The following is a 16,524-nucleotide window of genomic DNA, read 5'->3' on the forward strand; positions in this document are numbered from 1 at the left end:
AGTATATTCATTGTCAGCAATTCTGAATAGATTGAAATTCAGCACTTGAAATCAATATCCTGTCAAATTATGAACCAAATTGAATTAAAATCAGAAGTAATCCATGGATTTTATTTATTTATATATTTTTTTAATTTCTGATTTTGGCAGGTAGATCCACTAAGCTTTCTAAAGTATTATACATAAATTATCAAACCTGATTCTTGAGAAAAGCTTTAATATGTAGTTCAACATGATCTAGGCAGGGATGGTATAGAAAGACATCTTATCTCTGCTATTGAGAGTCTTTGTATAAATTCATTATATTCTTGACTCATGGTCTTGTGAATGTCCAAAGTGGCTGTCATAGATTCTACAAGCTTAGGGTTTACTGTTTACACAGGAGTAAGACTCTTCCTGGGGAATAGTGGAGATGAAATGGGGAGTGGGTTTTCTGGAAATAGTGACCCATTCACCTTGAGAGGGACCATTGGACCCTCTTAGGCACCTGAGATGAAGAGAATGGTGGATGTCTATTCTATCTCTGTGACTAGAGACTCAGATTGCTCTCATTCCCTTGAGACTTCTAGTTTTTGGAAAAGAAACTTTCTAGTTCTTGGTTTCCAGTCTTTTCCTCAATTAGTGTTTCTAGAAATAGAAAAAGCATTCAGAAAGTAAATATGACTTTTAATCTTCCTGTTACATGTTGATCTAGTAGAAGTGCAAGTTTATTCCAAACATGACATTGGTTGTATGTGTTTCTTCCTAAGTCATTAGCCTTTTTTGTTTTTCAGTGGTTGATTACTATCCTGGACCTGTTTTCCTTTTGGAAAAGATTTGGCCTTTTCTTATAAGTCATCTTGATAATACTTAATCTTAACTACCAATAAATTGTTAGTTCCTTGATCAAAACAGCCCAGCAAGAGTTCCTCTTGAATCTGCTGAAAGGTTTTCTCTCCACGATTGAACACATGATAAAGAATAACAAGGGGTGGAAGAACTATTCCCAGTTGTGGAAGTGTTGACTTTAATAGATTCAGAATGGATTGCTGAGCTCTTTGAGCATTAAACAGTAACGGCATGCAATCAGAGACAGATTTTCACCTTTAGTGTGGTTTAATATCATCCACAAGGTTTGTCCTGGCCTTCCTGCCAGGAGGCCAAGGTGGCTCAAAGTGGCCTCTGCTTCCTCTGGAAAACTGCTAAGATGGGGTGGGAAGGTGCAGTCAGTTCTCTCTTGTGACCCAAATCAGGGAGGAGGTAGCCTCTCTTCTGAGACTACCTTTTAGAATAAATTCTTCCAGAGTACCATTTTCTCATTGTCTTCTTCCATCCCTGTGGTGCTTTTGCTCAGAGGGCCCTTAGGAACCTGTCTTTCCTATATAGATCCTCTCGTGTTCATTACTGGGTGAGGTGCAGTCACAGTACATTTTGCTTGAATTAATTGTCTCAGAATTCCATCAAATTTCTAGTGGGTTATTGAGGGAAAGAGCCCCAATCTTCTGTGTACCATGGACCTAATATGGGCAATTCCCTCACTGTGATGTGGAGATCTCAGTAGTGCCTCCTGCAAAAGGCTAGTGGGAGGTGTGTACAGCTAACACTTGTATGTGCCCATCTTGTATATATTATGTATTCTTGGCTGTTGGGACTAAAACAATAGATTCACATCACTGCACTGTCAGTTTTATATGAAGGTACTTCAAAAAGTTTGGGAAAATAGAATTGAAAGATAACACAAATTTTTTCTGAACTTTCTGAAGTACCCCCATAAAGTGCTGGATATATCCTGTCTTCACATTATCTCTTCTCACCAGAACTCAGCTCTGCTGGGATGTTCTGAGTTGGTCATTAGTAGACTTATATTCATCAGTAAATTTTTAGTTTCAACAGAGGGCCAGAGGGTAGGTGGGTTCTACATGGTGTATTAGTTCTGAGGCTTCCTCTCAGCTGTAAGTACTGTTGAGATCAAGGGAACAGACCAGGTAGGGTGTTAAAATTTCTCAACCTTCCCAAAGAAACAGAATTTTATTTTGAAATCCCACAGGTTGAAGATATAGTGTCATTTATTAATAATCAGAATGTATTAAGTGGCCACCCTGTGTCCAGTCTAGTTCTGGGCACTGTGGATGTATAAGAAGCAGCCTGACCTCTGTCCTTAGTTTAAAGGCCCCACTTAAGCCATTTGTGGTGATGAGGAGAGGTGGCTGCTGGACATAGCCAGGACTCCTCTGGGTTTCCCGGTAGCTCAGTGCTTGTTAGGACCTGGTGGCCACTGCATAGTGAGACATTTAGAAATCAGGACAGAAAGCAGTAGGTGTAAGGCTGATTGGGCACTGCTGGTTAAGAGAAGACAGAAAAGGTTCCAGTAAGGAGTTCATCCAAAACAGTATCACTGTCATGTTTTTAAAAAGTATTTGTGGCCAAAAGCTACATTCACACAGTTACAGTTTAAAACAAATGTTTTGTCTCTGTTTTCATTTGGTGATAGTGGTCTGTTGAGGATGAGTAGTTCTGCTGTGGGGCTGGCTGGTTTGTCAGTTGGTTGGAGCACAGTGTTAATAATACCAAAGGTCAAGGGTTCAGATCCCCATACTGGCCAGCCACAAAAAACAAACAAAAACCAGTTTTGTTATGGCCACAGTTAGAAGAAATATCAGCTATAATTCAGGAAACCTAGGTCTTAAGTCTCTATGGGCCTTAACAAGAAAATAACTATGTCAACATGCATGGGTTAGATGCCTCTTACCTTGCATGGAAGGAAATGTGGGGACCCCCACCCTGAGTGAAGTAAGCTATCTTGAGTCCTTGGTTTTCTCCAGATTTACCTGGTCTGTAGGACAGGAAGGCACTCAGTGATTGCATAGTCTTTGACACTAATTGTTTAGTAGGGGTGCACCAGTCTCCTTTCAGGGGAGATTTGAACTCTAGTAGGTGGGTCACATGTTGGTCACTGTGTCTTTCCCCCTGCTGTTTTTATCTGTGGACCAGGCACACACTACTTTGTAGGTCCTTAGTAGCTCCTGTTTAAGCACTCAGTCCAGCGAGCAGAGTACCAAGATTCTGTGTGTTCTCTTGGATCTCTAACTGAAGTGTGCTTCTTATTTCTCCTTGATACAGTAGCAATCTCATGCTCTGCATTGCTCTCTCTGGGAAGCCTGATCTAGGCCTCCAAAATGTCCCAATTTTTTGTGGTCCCACCTTAGTCCTGACACTTAGGGTGTTTGTTTTGTAACTAGCTTACTTTCCAATCAACAAGATGGTGTGGCTACAACATGTAGATGCTATCTTACTACTTGCTTCTTCAACCTAACACTAAAATCTGCAGTTCTTTCTATGTCAATAAACTTCTACAACATCCTTTTCAGTAACTACAGAGTAGTCCATTGCATGGATCTGTCATACATTATTTATCTACCTCATTTTTGTTGGACATTTAGGTTATTTCTAATTTTTTACTTTTGCAAATAACCCTGCAGTGCACATATCCTATATCATTTCCTTGGGTGGAATTTACAGAAGTAGAATTGCTGGCTCAGAGCAGCTTTTGAGGCTCTTTGATAGCCATAATCATGTGCTTTAAATGTCCCCTAAAATAATTTAGGGGCCAGAAAAGCTGCCCACAAACTTTTAGACTGTCCTTAATATTAGGGCTCATTGGATGTTGGGAATTCAAGGATTTTAAAAGGGGTTTTGGGGTTTTTGTTTTGTTTTTCTTTTTGGATTTTTTTAAATGGGATTTATACAAGAAGTCCAGGCCTACCTGGAGATTTTCTGAGTAACAGGCCTAACTAGAAGTGCGCTCCCATGTATGGCCTCCTACAGCAGCTTGAGAGAACATATGTTACGTTAGGGAATCCACAGTTCTCTTGCTTGTATTGGATACTAGGTTGTAATTTATTGTAAAAGGGTGGCTTTACATAAGTTTCCAATAAAACTAATTTTCTTGGAAGTGTCATTAAAGAAAACAAAGATAAAAAAAATCAAGAGATCCATGAAATCACTACAATTATAAGAGTCTGAATTTAAAAGATGAAGCAAAGAAACAAGAGGAAGAATTTGAAAATTAAGCCTGGGACTGGCATAAACATGAAAGTATACATTTCTCAAAATGTGGAGCACTCTAAAAGAAACTAGTTATAATTTGATTTTTTTTTTCTGTCTTCTTTTTAGGTATCCCATTCAGTTGCTAAACTTATATTAGTTAATTTCCACTGGCAAGTCTCAGAGATCTTGGACAGGTAAGGTGTTTGGGGGGAGGGAGCTGACATTGCCCATAGCTCTCCTCTCTGCCTCCCTACTCAGTGGTGATTATTGTTTACATTTTGGAGTATATTCATCCAACGTGAATGTTACATTTTTAAAACAATCATATTGTATCTTTTCTCTCAATATATTGTAAACATGTTCCCATATCTTCAGCATATTCTTCTGCTCCAGTTTTAATGCTTGGGCAGTATTTCGTCATAGAGATGTTCCATACTTTTTCCAAACCCCTTTCGTTGGACAATGTAGTTAGTTCAAATTTTCTGTGCCACTGTAATTTTTAATCAGTGCCCTTCTAGATAACACTTGCCAACATCTCCAGTTACTTCTTTTGGATACATCAAGTGAGGAGTGCATCATAAATACATGGCATATTGCCTTTAGAATTGTTGGCCACTTTACCACCCACCACCTCTGCCAGCAGGATATTTGAGTGTTTGTTCCCACCTCCTCCAGAAACCAGAGCTCTTGAGGCACAGACCTCAGAGTCTTAAGATATCTTAGAAGTTGTTGGAAAGAAGGGTTCCTCCTCTTTCTGCACCCTCTGGAGAGATCTCCTATGCCCTACCCTGACAGGCATGTGCTCTCTCTAGCTCAGTATTTCTCATTCTTAGCACTGTTGACATTTTGGGCTGCATAATTCTTTGTTGTGGGGGATTGTTCTATGAATCATAGGATGTTTGGCAGCATCCCTGGGCTCTACCTACTAGAAATCAGTAGCAGCAGCACCCCCAAGTCCTTGACGAACAAAAATGTCTCCAGACATTGTCAAATAACCCGTGGGGAACAAAATTGCCCCTGGTGGGAAGCTGCAGCAAGTCTTCCTTTCTCTATATGGTATGATTCTACAGCCATACCAGTAGAGGAAGGTCATGCCTTTCCTTCTGCAGGCCAAACACAAGTGGGATGGCCATACCTGCTGGAGCAGCTCAGGACAATCAGGAAAAGGCAAATTAATTTTTAATTCACTGCCTGCACTATCACACTCTATACTCAAGAACTAAATACATTTAGATAAAATTGCATATGAACTTTCACTGTCCGCACTATTGTTACTGCTACAGTAAATTGTAGAACCACCTAGGTTCTGGTATTGGGGTATTTCTCAGTATCCAAACTCTCTAGCATAAACTTGAGAGTAGAGATTAGGATGGCTAAAAATATTTAGAATACTAGTGTGGGAACTAGTAGTAAACGAGGTACCTCAACAAGGATAGTTGAAGGAAGCATTCTGATTAGGTGGGGTAAGGAAATCACATAGATGAGGTATAAGTATTTTCTGCTCCAGTTTCTGATATCCTGGAAATGCGTTTTCCTGGCTTTTGTGTGGCACTTTTATTGCCATGTGATAATTCTGTTTCTGTTTTTTAATATATTTATGTAATACCTCATTCCAGAATGGAATTACATTTTTATTAAGAAAGATATCATTTATTTTTTAAAGGTGTGTATGTGATGTATATAAGGTTTTACAGAGTAATAAAGCAAACACTCTAGTGTTCAACCAAATGAGAAACCCTCTGACCTTCACTCAGAGGCCTCAGATGACAATCCCTGCCTGGCCACACCCATTTCCTTCCTTCCTCTCTAATGCAACCAGTGTCTTGAACTCAGTGTTGATCATTCTCTTATTTAGTCTTAAATTATATATCTTCCATTTGCATGTTTTTGGAACTTTATAGACATGGGATTATGCTGTATGTGTTCTTCAGGTTTTTAAATTAACACGGTTGCATTTTATGCCATCCTCCTATCAAAGAATATTTATCTATTCTCCTGTCAAAAAGCATTTTTATGTTTTTAGTCTTTTGCTGTTAAAATAATACAGCTCCGGGCTGGCCGGTCAGCTCACTTGGTTAAAGCATGGTACTTGATAACACCAAGATCCAGGGTTTGTATCAACTCACTAGCCAGCCACCAAAAAATAAAATAAAGTAAAATAATACAGCTCTGAAACTCTTGTAGGTGACTCCTAGTGTCACAGACTTTTTCTAGGATTAAGTATAGAAAGAAAATTGCTGGGCTGTAGCATATGTGTGTCTTCAGCTTCACTAGATAATGCCAAATTATTTTCCAAAGTGATTGTACCACTTTTACTTTCCCACCAGTGATAGATGAGTGTTCCTGATGTTGTCAGACTTAAAATTTTGCAATCCTTTGGGTGTAAATGGAATCTAATTGTTTCTAATTTCAATAATCCTGTATTATTAAGGAGGTTGAGCATCTGTTCATATGTTTGATGGCCATTTGTGCTGCTGCTTCCATGAAATGCCTGTTAAGTCTTTTGCCCATTTTTTATTGAGTTATTTTGTTTTTCCAAATGGATTTTTTTTTTTTTTGTCGTTTTTTCGTGACCGGCACTCAGCCAGTGAGTGCACTGGTCAGTCCTATATAGGATCCGAACCCGCGGCGGGAGCGTTGCCGTGCTCCCAGCGCAGCACTCTACCAAGTGCGCCACGGGCTCGGCCCCCAAATGGATTTTTTGTGTATGCTAAGTACTAATCCTTTGCCTGTTATAATATCTTCCAGTTTATGGCTTGGCTTCTCATTTTATGACCTTCTGATAAACTTAAGTTCTTAAATGTAGCATAATATATCTGACTTTTCCTTCATATTTTTAATTTTCTGTCCAAAGAAATCTTTCCTTATTCTGAAGACACAGATATTTGCCTGTATTTCCAGAAAGGGATTTAAAGCAGATCTGGCCCACTGTATGTATTTTTCTTACAGTTCAGTACTTTTTGTCTTTTTCGTGACCGGTACTCAGCCAGTGAGCGCACCAGCCATTCCTATATAGGATCCGAACCGCGGCGGGAGCGTCGATGCGCTCCCAGCGCCGCACTCTCCCGAGTGCGCCACAGGGTCGGCCCACAGTTCAGTACTTTTGAAGCAGAGTTATTTTTCTTTTACCAATTGAGAGCTAAAGCATACAAAGAGGAAAAAAAGTCTTTGTACTAAGGTAATAGGAAACTTGGTTCTGTGAGGAGGTAATTAGAGACAAAGATACTTCATTGTGACCACAACACATGGTGGTCTATCCTTTTATTGTTCAGAGGTAAAAATGTCTTCAGTTTTTAATTCCCTTCATTTTTGCTTTTTGTTTTGTAGATACAAATCCAATTCTGCTCAACTGCTTGTTGAGGCTCAAGTCCAGCCTAATCCATCAAAACATGTGAGTGTCTCCTACGTGAGTGAGGCTTCTCCCAATAAACATGGCTCTTGGTGTGGCTTACAATTGTCACTGAGAATCATCTTTGCTTTGTTTATAGTGCAACATGCCCAAAATATTTATTCCAGTGTAGGCCTAAATCTTCCATTTCTGTTATAGTTTGAAAAGTTTCCTTGTAGACAGGAAGTAAATCATTGCCTGTCCTTGGGCCCTCTCCAGCCTCTCCTTCCTCTCCGCACTTACACACAGTCTGCACTTCATTCCTTCTGAGTGCCTTGGTGTTACCGAGATCACTGCATACCTCTTTGACTCTGCTTGTGTCTTCCCTGGCCTGGAATGTCCGGACTCTGTCCCCATCTGCTTATGGGAATGGAATTCACCTTTAAAGACCAGAATCCAAGACACCTCTTTCACAAAGCCCCTTTCCTGTGATCACTCCCCTCCAAACTCCTCTAATTATATCTGTAAACGTTTACATATGTGTAGTGATTAACTCATATTTTTTTTAGCTCCCCTACCATAGTATCTTAACAATGCATAGCAATTTCCTATGTATCTAGGAGCTTACTGAACATTTGTTGAATATTTTTCGAATGATAGTCATGTTAAAAGAGCTCTTATGAGGGGGAATTGGGGCCCAGATCACCATATAACTTCTGCAGCCTCTTAGGAGAAGGGTTTCCAGAAGCATACTGGATGAACATGAGAACACAGTCTTTTCCTCAGCTTGCTTTTTGTACTCCCAGTGAACTAAAAAGAACCTAATGTAAGCTTATAAATGAGCTTTTTCCATTGGTTGTGGTGTTAGCCAGGGTCCCTAGATTGTGTTGTCTGCCATTTTGTGTAGCATTGCATGGATTCTGGAGTTCAAGCTTTAGTTATTTGCCCACATCCTAGAAGAGTTGCTTTCCTAATAGGAGCTTTCCCCATCCCTCTAAAAAATTTGTGACATCTCTTTGGTGTATTAAGGATGAGTTCTGACTTGGTAAAAGCTGTAATATTCTGTGGTTTGGACATATTGATATGGAAAAACCACTGTCCTTAATAAGTAAAACTATAATGTGGGCTGTTAAAAGCTTTTCAGATTCAGCCTCTAAGAACCTTTGTGACTGGGTTTGTAGTACTTGTTGAAGGGCAACACTGTGCTGAACTGAACAGGGGCAGTTTACAAAAGAAACCTGATAGCCTCTAAGAGAAGTTGGCCTAAATGACCTCTAAGGACCTTGGCAATTCTGAAATCCTGAGTTTTTCCTTTCTATCCGAGTTTGTAACCACAGTAAGTTCTCATTTCAGCCTTCTCTCTCCCTCTCTGAATCCTAGTGACTGATTCTGCAAGCCCAGCTCAGGTGCCACCTCCTTCAGGAAGCTTTCCTGGTATATGCTTTTTGCTTAGCACCCTTGGGATGCAGAGTCCACATATTGCAGTTGAACTGTGACATTTGTAGGGTCAGGATCGTTTTCCATGCACCCAACTGCACCAGGCACCTTTGTGGCCTCCCCAGACATGAAGGCTCCTCTTTGTCTCATGTGGCTCTACCTCTCTTCAGGTTCCCACAGCCCATCCCCCTCACCATTGTGCAGTGTGTATGCAGTTTGTGCGGAAGGAAAACCTACTCTCTCTGGCCTGTCAGCACCAGTTTTGCCGCAGCTGCTGGGAGCAGCACTGCTCAGTACTTGTCAAGGATGGCGTGGGTGTGGGTGAGTCTGCCACAGAACTTGTAAAAGGCTGGGATGAAATGTTTTATTTTCACCTCTGACTTTTCACATACTCAAGTAAACTGAGTGTTTTCTTCTGAGCCTGATCGAGGTTGTTATTGTTGAGAAGTAGTGGTTTCCAAACACATCAGTCCAACTAATGGCAAAGTTTTCCCAGTCCTCAGCAAAATGAGAAAATTAAGGATATTGTTGTAAATATTGGTGTGAGTGCAAGGCTACATTCTCTCACCTTTTGGGAGAACTGTCCTTTAAGCTTCCTATGCTATCTTGATCCTCAAGTGGCAGCCCTAACACAGAAACACCCAAGACACTTTGCTGTTATTTGAGTAACATAGTACACTGATCAGTTATAGTATTATTTGTTATACTGTGACTTGCTGATATCAAAACTAATTAGCATCACCTTAATTGGTATCTGCAAAATCTCATTGTGTTGATAGCAATCACATACATGGGGTTTTTTTGTTGTTGTTTTTTTTTATGGCGGCTGGCTGGTATGGAGATGCATATAATATTTAACACCACAAAACTAAATTGGTAGTAAAGAACCCTATATAAGGATTTTAAAAATGATGTTGTTATTTTAGTTATTTGTTATAATTTGGGTTAATATTTTAGTCATATCAGTGTGAACATGTGTTAGTTTTTCTCTTCTTTGAATAAACTCTGTTGCTTTGAGGGTTACTTATGTGGAATCTGAATTTGTTGGTTGAACCCAGTGGGCAAGTATATTGTTGTTGTGTCTTCTGCAATACGATTGTCCATCAGGTTGTCTTTGTTCAACAGGAGTCTCCTGTATGGCTCAGGACTGTCCACTCCGTACACCAGAGGACTTTGTGTTTCCGTTGCTTCCCAATGAAGAATTGAGAGACAAATACAGGCGCTACCTCTTTAGGGACTATGTGGAGGTATGACCAGCCCTTATTGTTCTGCCCTCTGTCTTCCTGGGCCTACCTTCCATCAAATATCACCACAGTTATTTACTTTATAGACTAGGCTGCCATTAGGTGCTGTTGTTTAAAGAAAGAGCTTTATGGCTTTAAAAAAAGTTTGAAAACCACTAGAGTGGTAAGGAAAAACACAGACCCTAGAGTCAGACCAACCATTGTGTGAATCCCAGGTCTGTTGCTTCCATGCTGTGTGACCATTGACCCATTATTTTACCTCTCCGATTCTTGGTTTTTTCTTCCATAGAATGGACAGATATCTCCACTTTACACAGTTATGTAAACAATCTATTGTATGCCGGGTATGAATGCACAAGTCGGGCATATCTCAGGAGTTGCTGTTGCATTCTCTTCACTGTATGATTTAGCACAGAGAAGGCTGTTGCTACTTGAGCAATTTGAAAACTTGTCCAGGATTCCAGTATGATCAATTTTGAAGTCCTTTCCTTCTACTGGGCTACCTGTTGGGCTTACTGATTCTATGCAGCATAGTTTTCATCTTTGTCTTTTATGCCTAAGCTTTATTGGATTGATTTATGGTCAGGGTCTTCTCACACACGTGCTGTAGGATAAACAGAAGGTGTTGCTCTTTGTGCTCTTTGCTGTGTTTGATAGATTCCTGAGGGTTGTTGAACTCCTTATGCACAGCTGACTGGGCTGTGTTTCTTTTTAGCCCTGGTCCATAGGCACTTTCATCTCACAGATACAATTCTGTATTCTGTTTAGTAACATAATCTTAGATCGTTCTAGTGAGTTGCTAACTGGTTTAAGCTAAACATTCAAAGGTCCTCTTCAGTATCTGCCTAATACCTGGTCTTCATGACATCCATCCTGAATTTGTATAGCCCCTTAATGTAAGTCCTCAGCTGGAAGAACAGAATGCATTTGAGCACTCAGGAGGGTCTAATTTGGGAGCAGTAACTAAGGGATGTCCTTATTGCTTCTCCTTGGTGTGTTCACAGAGTCATTACCAGCTCCAGCTGTGCCCTGGTGCAGACTGCCCCATGGTTATTCGGGTACAGGAGCCTAGAGCTCGCCGAGTGCAGTGCAATCGGTGCAACGAGGTCTTCTGGTAAGAGTGAGTGTGGGTACTGAGCAGCCCTGGGTTCATACCCCATCTTCCTCCAAAGCACCTCTGCTGTTGGTCTGTGTGAAGGTGGGACTGGGAGAAGCAGGGTCTCTGAGCCAGAAGAGCAACTCTGCTCCAAGTAGGCAAGTTTGTACCCAGCATCTCATGTTCCATGAGGTGTTTGATAAATGCTCCATCTGGAAACAAGGAAGTGGCACAGATTCTTGGAGAATGTGTTATAGTTTATGCTACTACAACACAAGGCCCAGAGACTGTATGTGTCTATGTGGGTATGTATCTACCTGCACATGTAATTCACATATTACTGTGTTTGAAAGCTACCACCTTCAACATATTAATCTTTCTCTGTCTTGGCCTTTCTTGGCTAATTTTTATAAAACTGTAATTCATAAACATATTCTATATTAACTCAAAGTTCATTCCATTCAATAAAATATCATGGGAATAAAGTTCAGCGAAGGCTTACCAGGTGACAGGCACTATCCTGATCATTTTGCCTGCACTATCACAACAACTGTGTATGATTGAAATTGTTGTTACCCTTATGTTCCAGGTGAAGAAATTGAGATGCCGAGTAAACTTGCTAGTAATTGTGCCTCCCCAGAGGATTTGTGGTGAGGCTTCACAGAAACTACATGGAAAATGTGATGTGTCTGTACACACTTGCCTGCCTTTCAGTACATTGTTGAGGGGCTCTGTGGCCCACCCACCAAAGGTTAAGAACCACTAATGTAGTTGCTCTTCATCCTCGTGTCCTCCATTCTTTCCCTGGGGCATGAGTTCAGCTATCTGCCTAAGGGCCTTTGCTATCCACAAAGTACTGTTGGCTTGAACAAAAGGGAAATTGAAAACATGGAAGTCTAGCCTGATGCATATTGGAGTGTTTTTCTTTTCTGATTTTAAATTTCAAGTGTCATCAGATGTGTCATGACCCTGCAGGTTTCTCAGGTTCTGGCATTTGTGCATCTTGTGTGCACATGTCTGGCTGAGAGGTGAGGCGAGGCTTCCATAAGTGGATCTCAGTCCTGTCTTGGGTCTGAGCCAAGGGGTCCTTCTCAGAGCACCTCACCATGCCCTTTGAGAGGCTGAGCTCTGTGTTTGACATCCTTTCAGGAAGGGTTGACACCGCACAAGATATTTAAACAGAAATATTTTATTTGGGCATGTTGAGAGGATATCTTACAAGGGTTCCAGTTGAAGAGATGTTCATATCATATTCCAGTATGATGCTGGGTAAGGAAAGGTCTCAAAGGCCTTCAGAGGTGAGTTGACCTCTTTGAAAAGCTCTAACTCAGGATCTGTTGGCTTGGACAAAAGGAAAATTTAAAATATGGGACCCCAACTTGACTAATATTTGAATGTTTTTCTTTTCTGATTTTAAGTTTCAAGTGTCGTCAGATGTACCATGCCCCAACAGACTGCGCCACGATCCGGAAATGGCTCACGAAGTGTGCAGACGACTCTGAAACGGCCAACTACATTAGTGCCCACACTAAAGACGTAAGGACCATATTATCTTACCTGTCATAAATCTGCCCTCCTTAGTGCTGCCCAGGGCCTTGACCTGGAGATTTTCCATCTGAGAGCAGAACACCCAGAGCCCCAGGGCCCTTGGTGGGGGCTGTGGACCCTGACTCAGACTTGGCAGAGTTAGCAGCAGTTTATCATATGTTGCATTGTGTGTGTTTATTTTAATAAACCAAAATGCCTGGAAAAGTTTGACCCAAAGGGGAGTTAGAAGAAAACTATTTTTTATTGATTACCTACCAGGCTTTAACAGCCCTGGCAAGGAGGTAGTTAATAGCCACACCTGATAAATAGCAAGCCAAGGTCTGGCCAGTTCTCATTTTGAAGCTTCCCATGGGAAAGCATGGCCTACAGGCTCTAGGGGCCATTGTACCCTATGCTAGTCACTCACTGAGTCAATGTACTCTAGTATACCTGTGACGGTGACGTCATTAGCATAGTTTTCTTCATGGCAGTGTGAGAGCACAGCATCAGACTGATCTCTACATCACTGCCAGCATCTCTCAAATAACAGAAAGGAGCTTAAGAGGTGGTTTTCTTGCCCTCTTTTGGAAGCGGAAGTCCAGGCAAGCTGACCAGCACTTAGTCCAGGGTGGCAGCTCTTGTGCATCTTTGGCAGTCTTCCCAATCAGGCAGACTTTCTGCTGATTCAGCCAGTGCTTAATCTAAGTGGCTTCAAGGCAGGGACAGATGGTGGAAAGCAGGGACAGTTGGTGGAGCTGAGCTGGTGCTTGAAGTGTTTCAAAGCCAAACATGCTGACCTCACTTCCTTGAATTGCTATTCCAGCCTCAGCGACCTGCCACATTTAAGTGAGATGCTCCTCCCCAGAAGTGCTCTCACGATGAGCTACTGGGCACATGTGCTGGGAGCTTTGTGTAATTTGTCTTAGAACCGGCCCGATGGTGTGTGAGCCTAACAGCGCCCTTCTGTCTCCTCAGTGTCCCAAGTGCAACATCTGCATTGAGAAGAATGGAGGCTGCAATCACATGGTGAGCAGAAGCCTGTACACTTTGCATGTGTGACATGGAGCCTTTGGTCAGCGTGTACTTAATGTGTTCTCTTCTGTTTTCCTCTGACAGCAATGCTCCAAGTGTAAACACGGTGAGTCCCAGGCTTGGTACTAAGGCCCAGTGGCACAGTCTGTGTTTCTTGTGCTTAGGTCTCCATTGCTTATTTAGTGAATACTTTTGTAGTGAAATGGCAAAACAAAGGGGAGCCTCATCACTTATCATCATAATAAATGGCATAAAGCAGTGCTTGATTTTTATTTGTTTTTTATTTTTTGGTCCCTCTTATAATCCCACTGCCATTTTGCTGACACATGTATTCAGAAGTCAAGTTTGGGATGACCCTCATGATCCTCAGTCATCCAAGAAGATTTTAGTGTGTTTTCATTCTTTTTGCCAAGGTAGGTAAGTAGCATGGGGTTTATATATGCTACGTTATAGATACCACAGAGCAGGCTGTACATGCTTTTACCAGAGGTAGTAAAATAATTTTTCCTTGGTTTTATAAAGCTTCTGGAGAAGGATTTGATTTGGTCTTTCAGGCCCTCTTCATCTATCAGGAACAGTTTACATAGCTAGAATCTGTTGATTTTGCTTTCCTTCCTGCCAGATCAAGTGAAGAAACAAAATTCCTTCAAGTAGAAAAAAAAGTCTAAGTAGGTGTCCTACATAACTGTTTTGATGCTGACCAGGAGACCCTGAGAATTTCTCTTTGTAAGGGCTTATGCTAATGCTATTCCCAGGAGCCCTCTGCAGTCAATGGACATGGCAGAGTTTTAGCCAGGAATAGTGACTCTTACATGTAGAACAAAGATAGGCCAAGGATAGTGGCGCATTTCCTTGGTGAGGCCCACTCTCCATGTACGTGTGTTTGAGTGAGAGAGGAGTGTATCACACACTTAGAAACAGTGTATAAGACATACATACAGTTTAAAGAATGAGAAACACCCCAATACCCACCACATTCCTAGTGCTTAAAAGCCCCTTGTGTGCCCCTACCCAGCATAATCTCCCTGTCCCTCCACACCCAGAGTTAACTATTATCCCTTGCTTTGCTGTATAGTTATGCCACCTCTAAGGGCAACCCTAAGCAATGTGTTATTCTTCAAAACAGTAGCAAGCACCAGATAGCTGATTAAGGCAATGGCAATGTTGCCACTGTTAGATGAAGGCTCCCAGGAGAAGAGAAGTTGAATGACCTCTGGCTCTCTGTGTTTGGCTTTATATTCCCTAAAACTTTATATGAGCTCCTTTTCAGAAGTCAGTGAGCCAGGTTGAGAGTGAATCCTGGAAACAGGGTTTTACCACTGTTAAGGACTCTGGCAGAGATAAAATGTAGACCATGTATTGGACATCTAACAGCACTGGGGTTGGCCTCTCTCCATTAGACTGCAACAATTTTTTGGGGGGGGGCAGCTGGCTTGTAAGGGGATCTGAACCCTTGACCTTGGTGTTATAACATCGCACTCTAACCAACTGAAATAACCTGCCAGCCCTAGACTGCAACAGTTATTTAGATGAATAACGTCCATAAGGGGATCATTATTTTTCCCTCTGGCTTCCTCAGTGTGGAAGCAGAATCATAATTCTGAGTATGAACTATGAACTATAGATTTTATAGAAATGTGCTGTTTAAAAAAAAAGAAAAAGGGAAAAGGCTTTTATTATCAGGTTCATGTTTAAAAATCTTCCCAGGACAAGTGTTGTGAGGGTGGGAGGTAGTCAGGAGGGCAGTTTGTACAGACAATGAGTGTTCTGGATAACCACGTGGGCCTCAGACAAGTTTTTGCTTCTCACAGTGGCATTGATACAGCAGACCAGTACAGTCAGCATCTGCCTATGTTGGATTAATAAGGCACATAGCTGTACATGTGCTCATGGAATGGAGAATACCCATAGGCCATTGTTCTTATCTGAAAGAATAAGCTACAAGGACAGTAGGATGTCTCATGGATGAGAGGTGCACATTCCTTTTGGAAAGAGGCACTCTTAGGAAATTCTGGTCAGGTGACCCCTCTGGAGCAGGGTCTGTTCGTCCTTGTGCTTTGCCTATGCCTTGGAGGATTGTGGGGTTGTCTCGTTTGTAAATGGCTCTTCCTCTGTTCTGTACAGACTTCTGTTGGATGTGTCTAGGAGACTGGAAGACTCATGGCAGTGAATACTACGAGTGTAGTCGGTACAAGGAGAATCCTGACATTGTCAACCAGAGCCAGCAAGCCCAGGCCAGGGAGGCCCTCAAGAAGTACTTGTTCTACTTTGAGAGGGTAGGAATCCTTTCCTGCACCTACCTCTACCCCTGCCCCTCCAGTTGGCCTGCTAAGGTGGGATTCCCAGTGGCTGGTAGCCAGAGCCAGCCTGTGCACGTAGAAGTCAGAGAATGGAGCCCCTGAAGTGGCTCTGGGTGCTACCTCTATAGATATGGCTTTCAGGCTCTACAGGGCAGTCACAGCCGACGGGGAAGGACCTGGTACTGACCTTAGTTCAGTGGTAGATGGAAGGACAATGAAGGGCTATTAAACAGTCTTTTCCATCCATGTTAGTAGTCATTTAAGAGAGCAGTTCCTCTCAGGGAGACCCTTCATAAGCCCGCAGAGATGGCACATTTGGTCTCTAAGCATAGTAGACCAGCGAGGGCCTGGCTTTGCTTAGTCCTCCTGGTTGGTATCCCATTGCCCCAGAGGGGCGGAGTGATCTGACAGGCAGACAGTCTGGACAGGGTTAGAAGTGTGGACTAGACCCCATCTCCTGGATTCTCAAGTACACAGTCCACATAAGTTAGATTAGTCTGTGGCCGTGCCCTGCCAGCCAAACTCTCTGTCCTG

At 42.0% G+C, this 16,524-nt stretch overlaps 1 protein-coding gene across 2 annotated transcripts in view; it reads left to right on the plus strand.

Moving 5' to 3' along the window:
- The window catches only part of ARIH2 (ariadne RBR E3 ubiquitin protein ligase 2), a 51,486-nt gene that overhangs the window by 29,993 nt on the left and 4,969 nt on the right, over positions 1–16,524 (plus strand). For both annotated transcript variants that reach the window (XM_063113708.1, XM_063113709.1), the window contains exons 4-12: positions 4,153–4,220; positions 7,354–7,417; positions 8,962–9,112; positions 9,917–10,038; positions 11,040–11,149; positions 12,550–12,667; positions 13,634–13,684; positions 13,775–13,796; positions 15,815–15,966. In XM_063113708.1, the coding sequence (XP_062969778.1) occupies positions 4,153–4,220; positions 7,354–7,417; positions 8,962–9,112; positions 9,917–10,038; positions 11,040–11,149; positions 12,550–12,667; positions 13,634–13,684; positions 13,775–13,796; positions 15,815–15,966 (858 nt within the window). The remainder of the gene's footprint in view (positions 1–4,152; positions 4,221–7,353; positions 7,418–8,961; positions 9,113–9,916; positions 10,039–11,039; positions 11,150–12,549; positions 12,668–13,633; positions 13,685–13,774; positions 13,797–15,814; positions 15,967–16,524) is intronic.

The sequence above is a fragment of the Cynocephalus volans genome, chromosome 11 (genome assembly GCF_027409185.1).
Source record: "Cynocephalus volans isolate mCynVol1 chromosome 11, mCynVol1.pri, whole genome shotgun sequence".
Classification (NCBI taxonomy): Eukaryota; Metazoa; Chordata; class Mammalia; order Dermoptera; family Cynocephalidae; genus Cynocephalus; species Cynocephalus volans.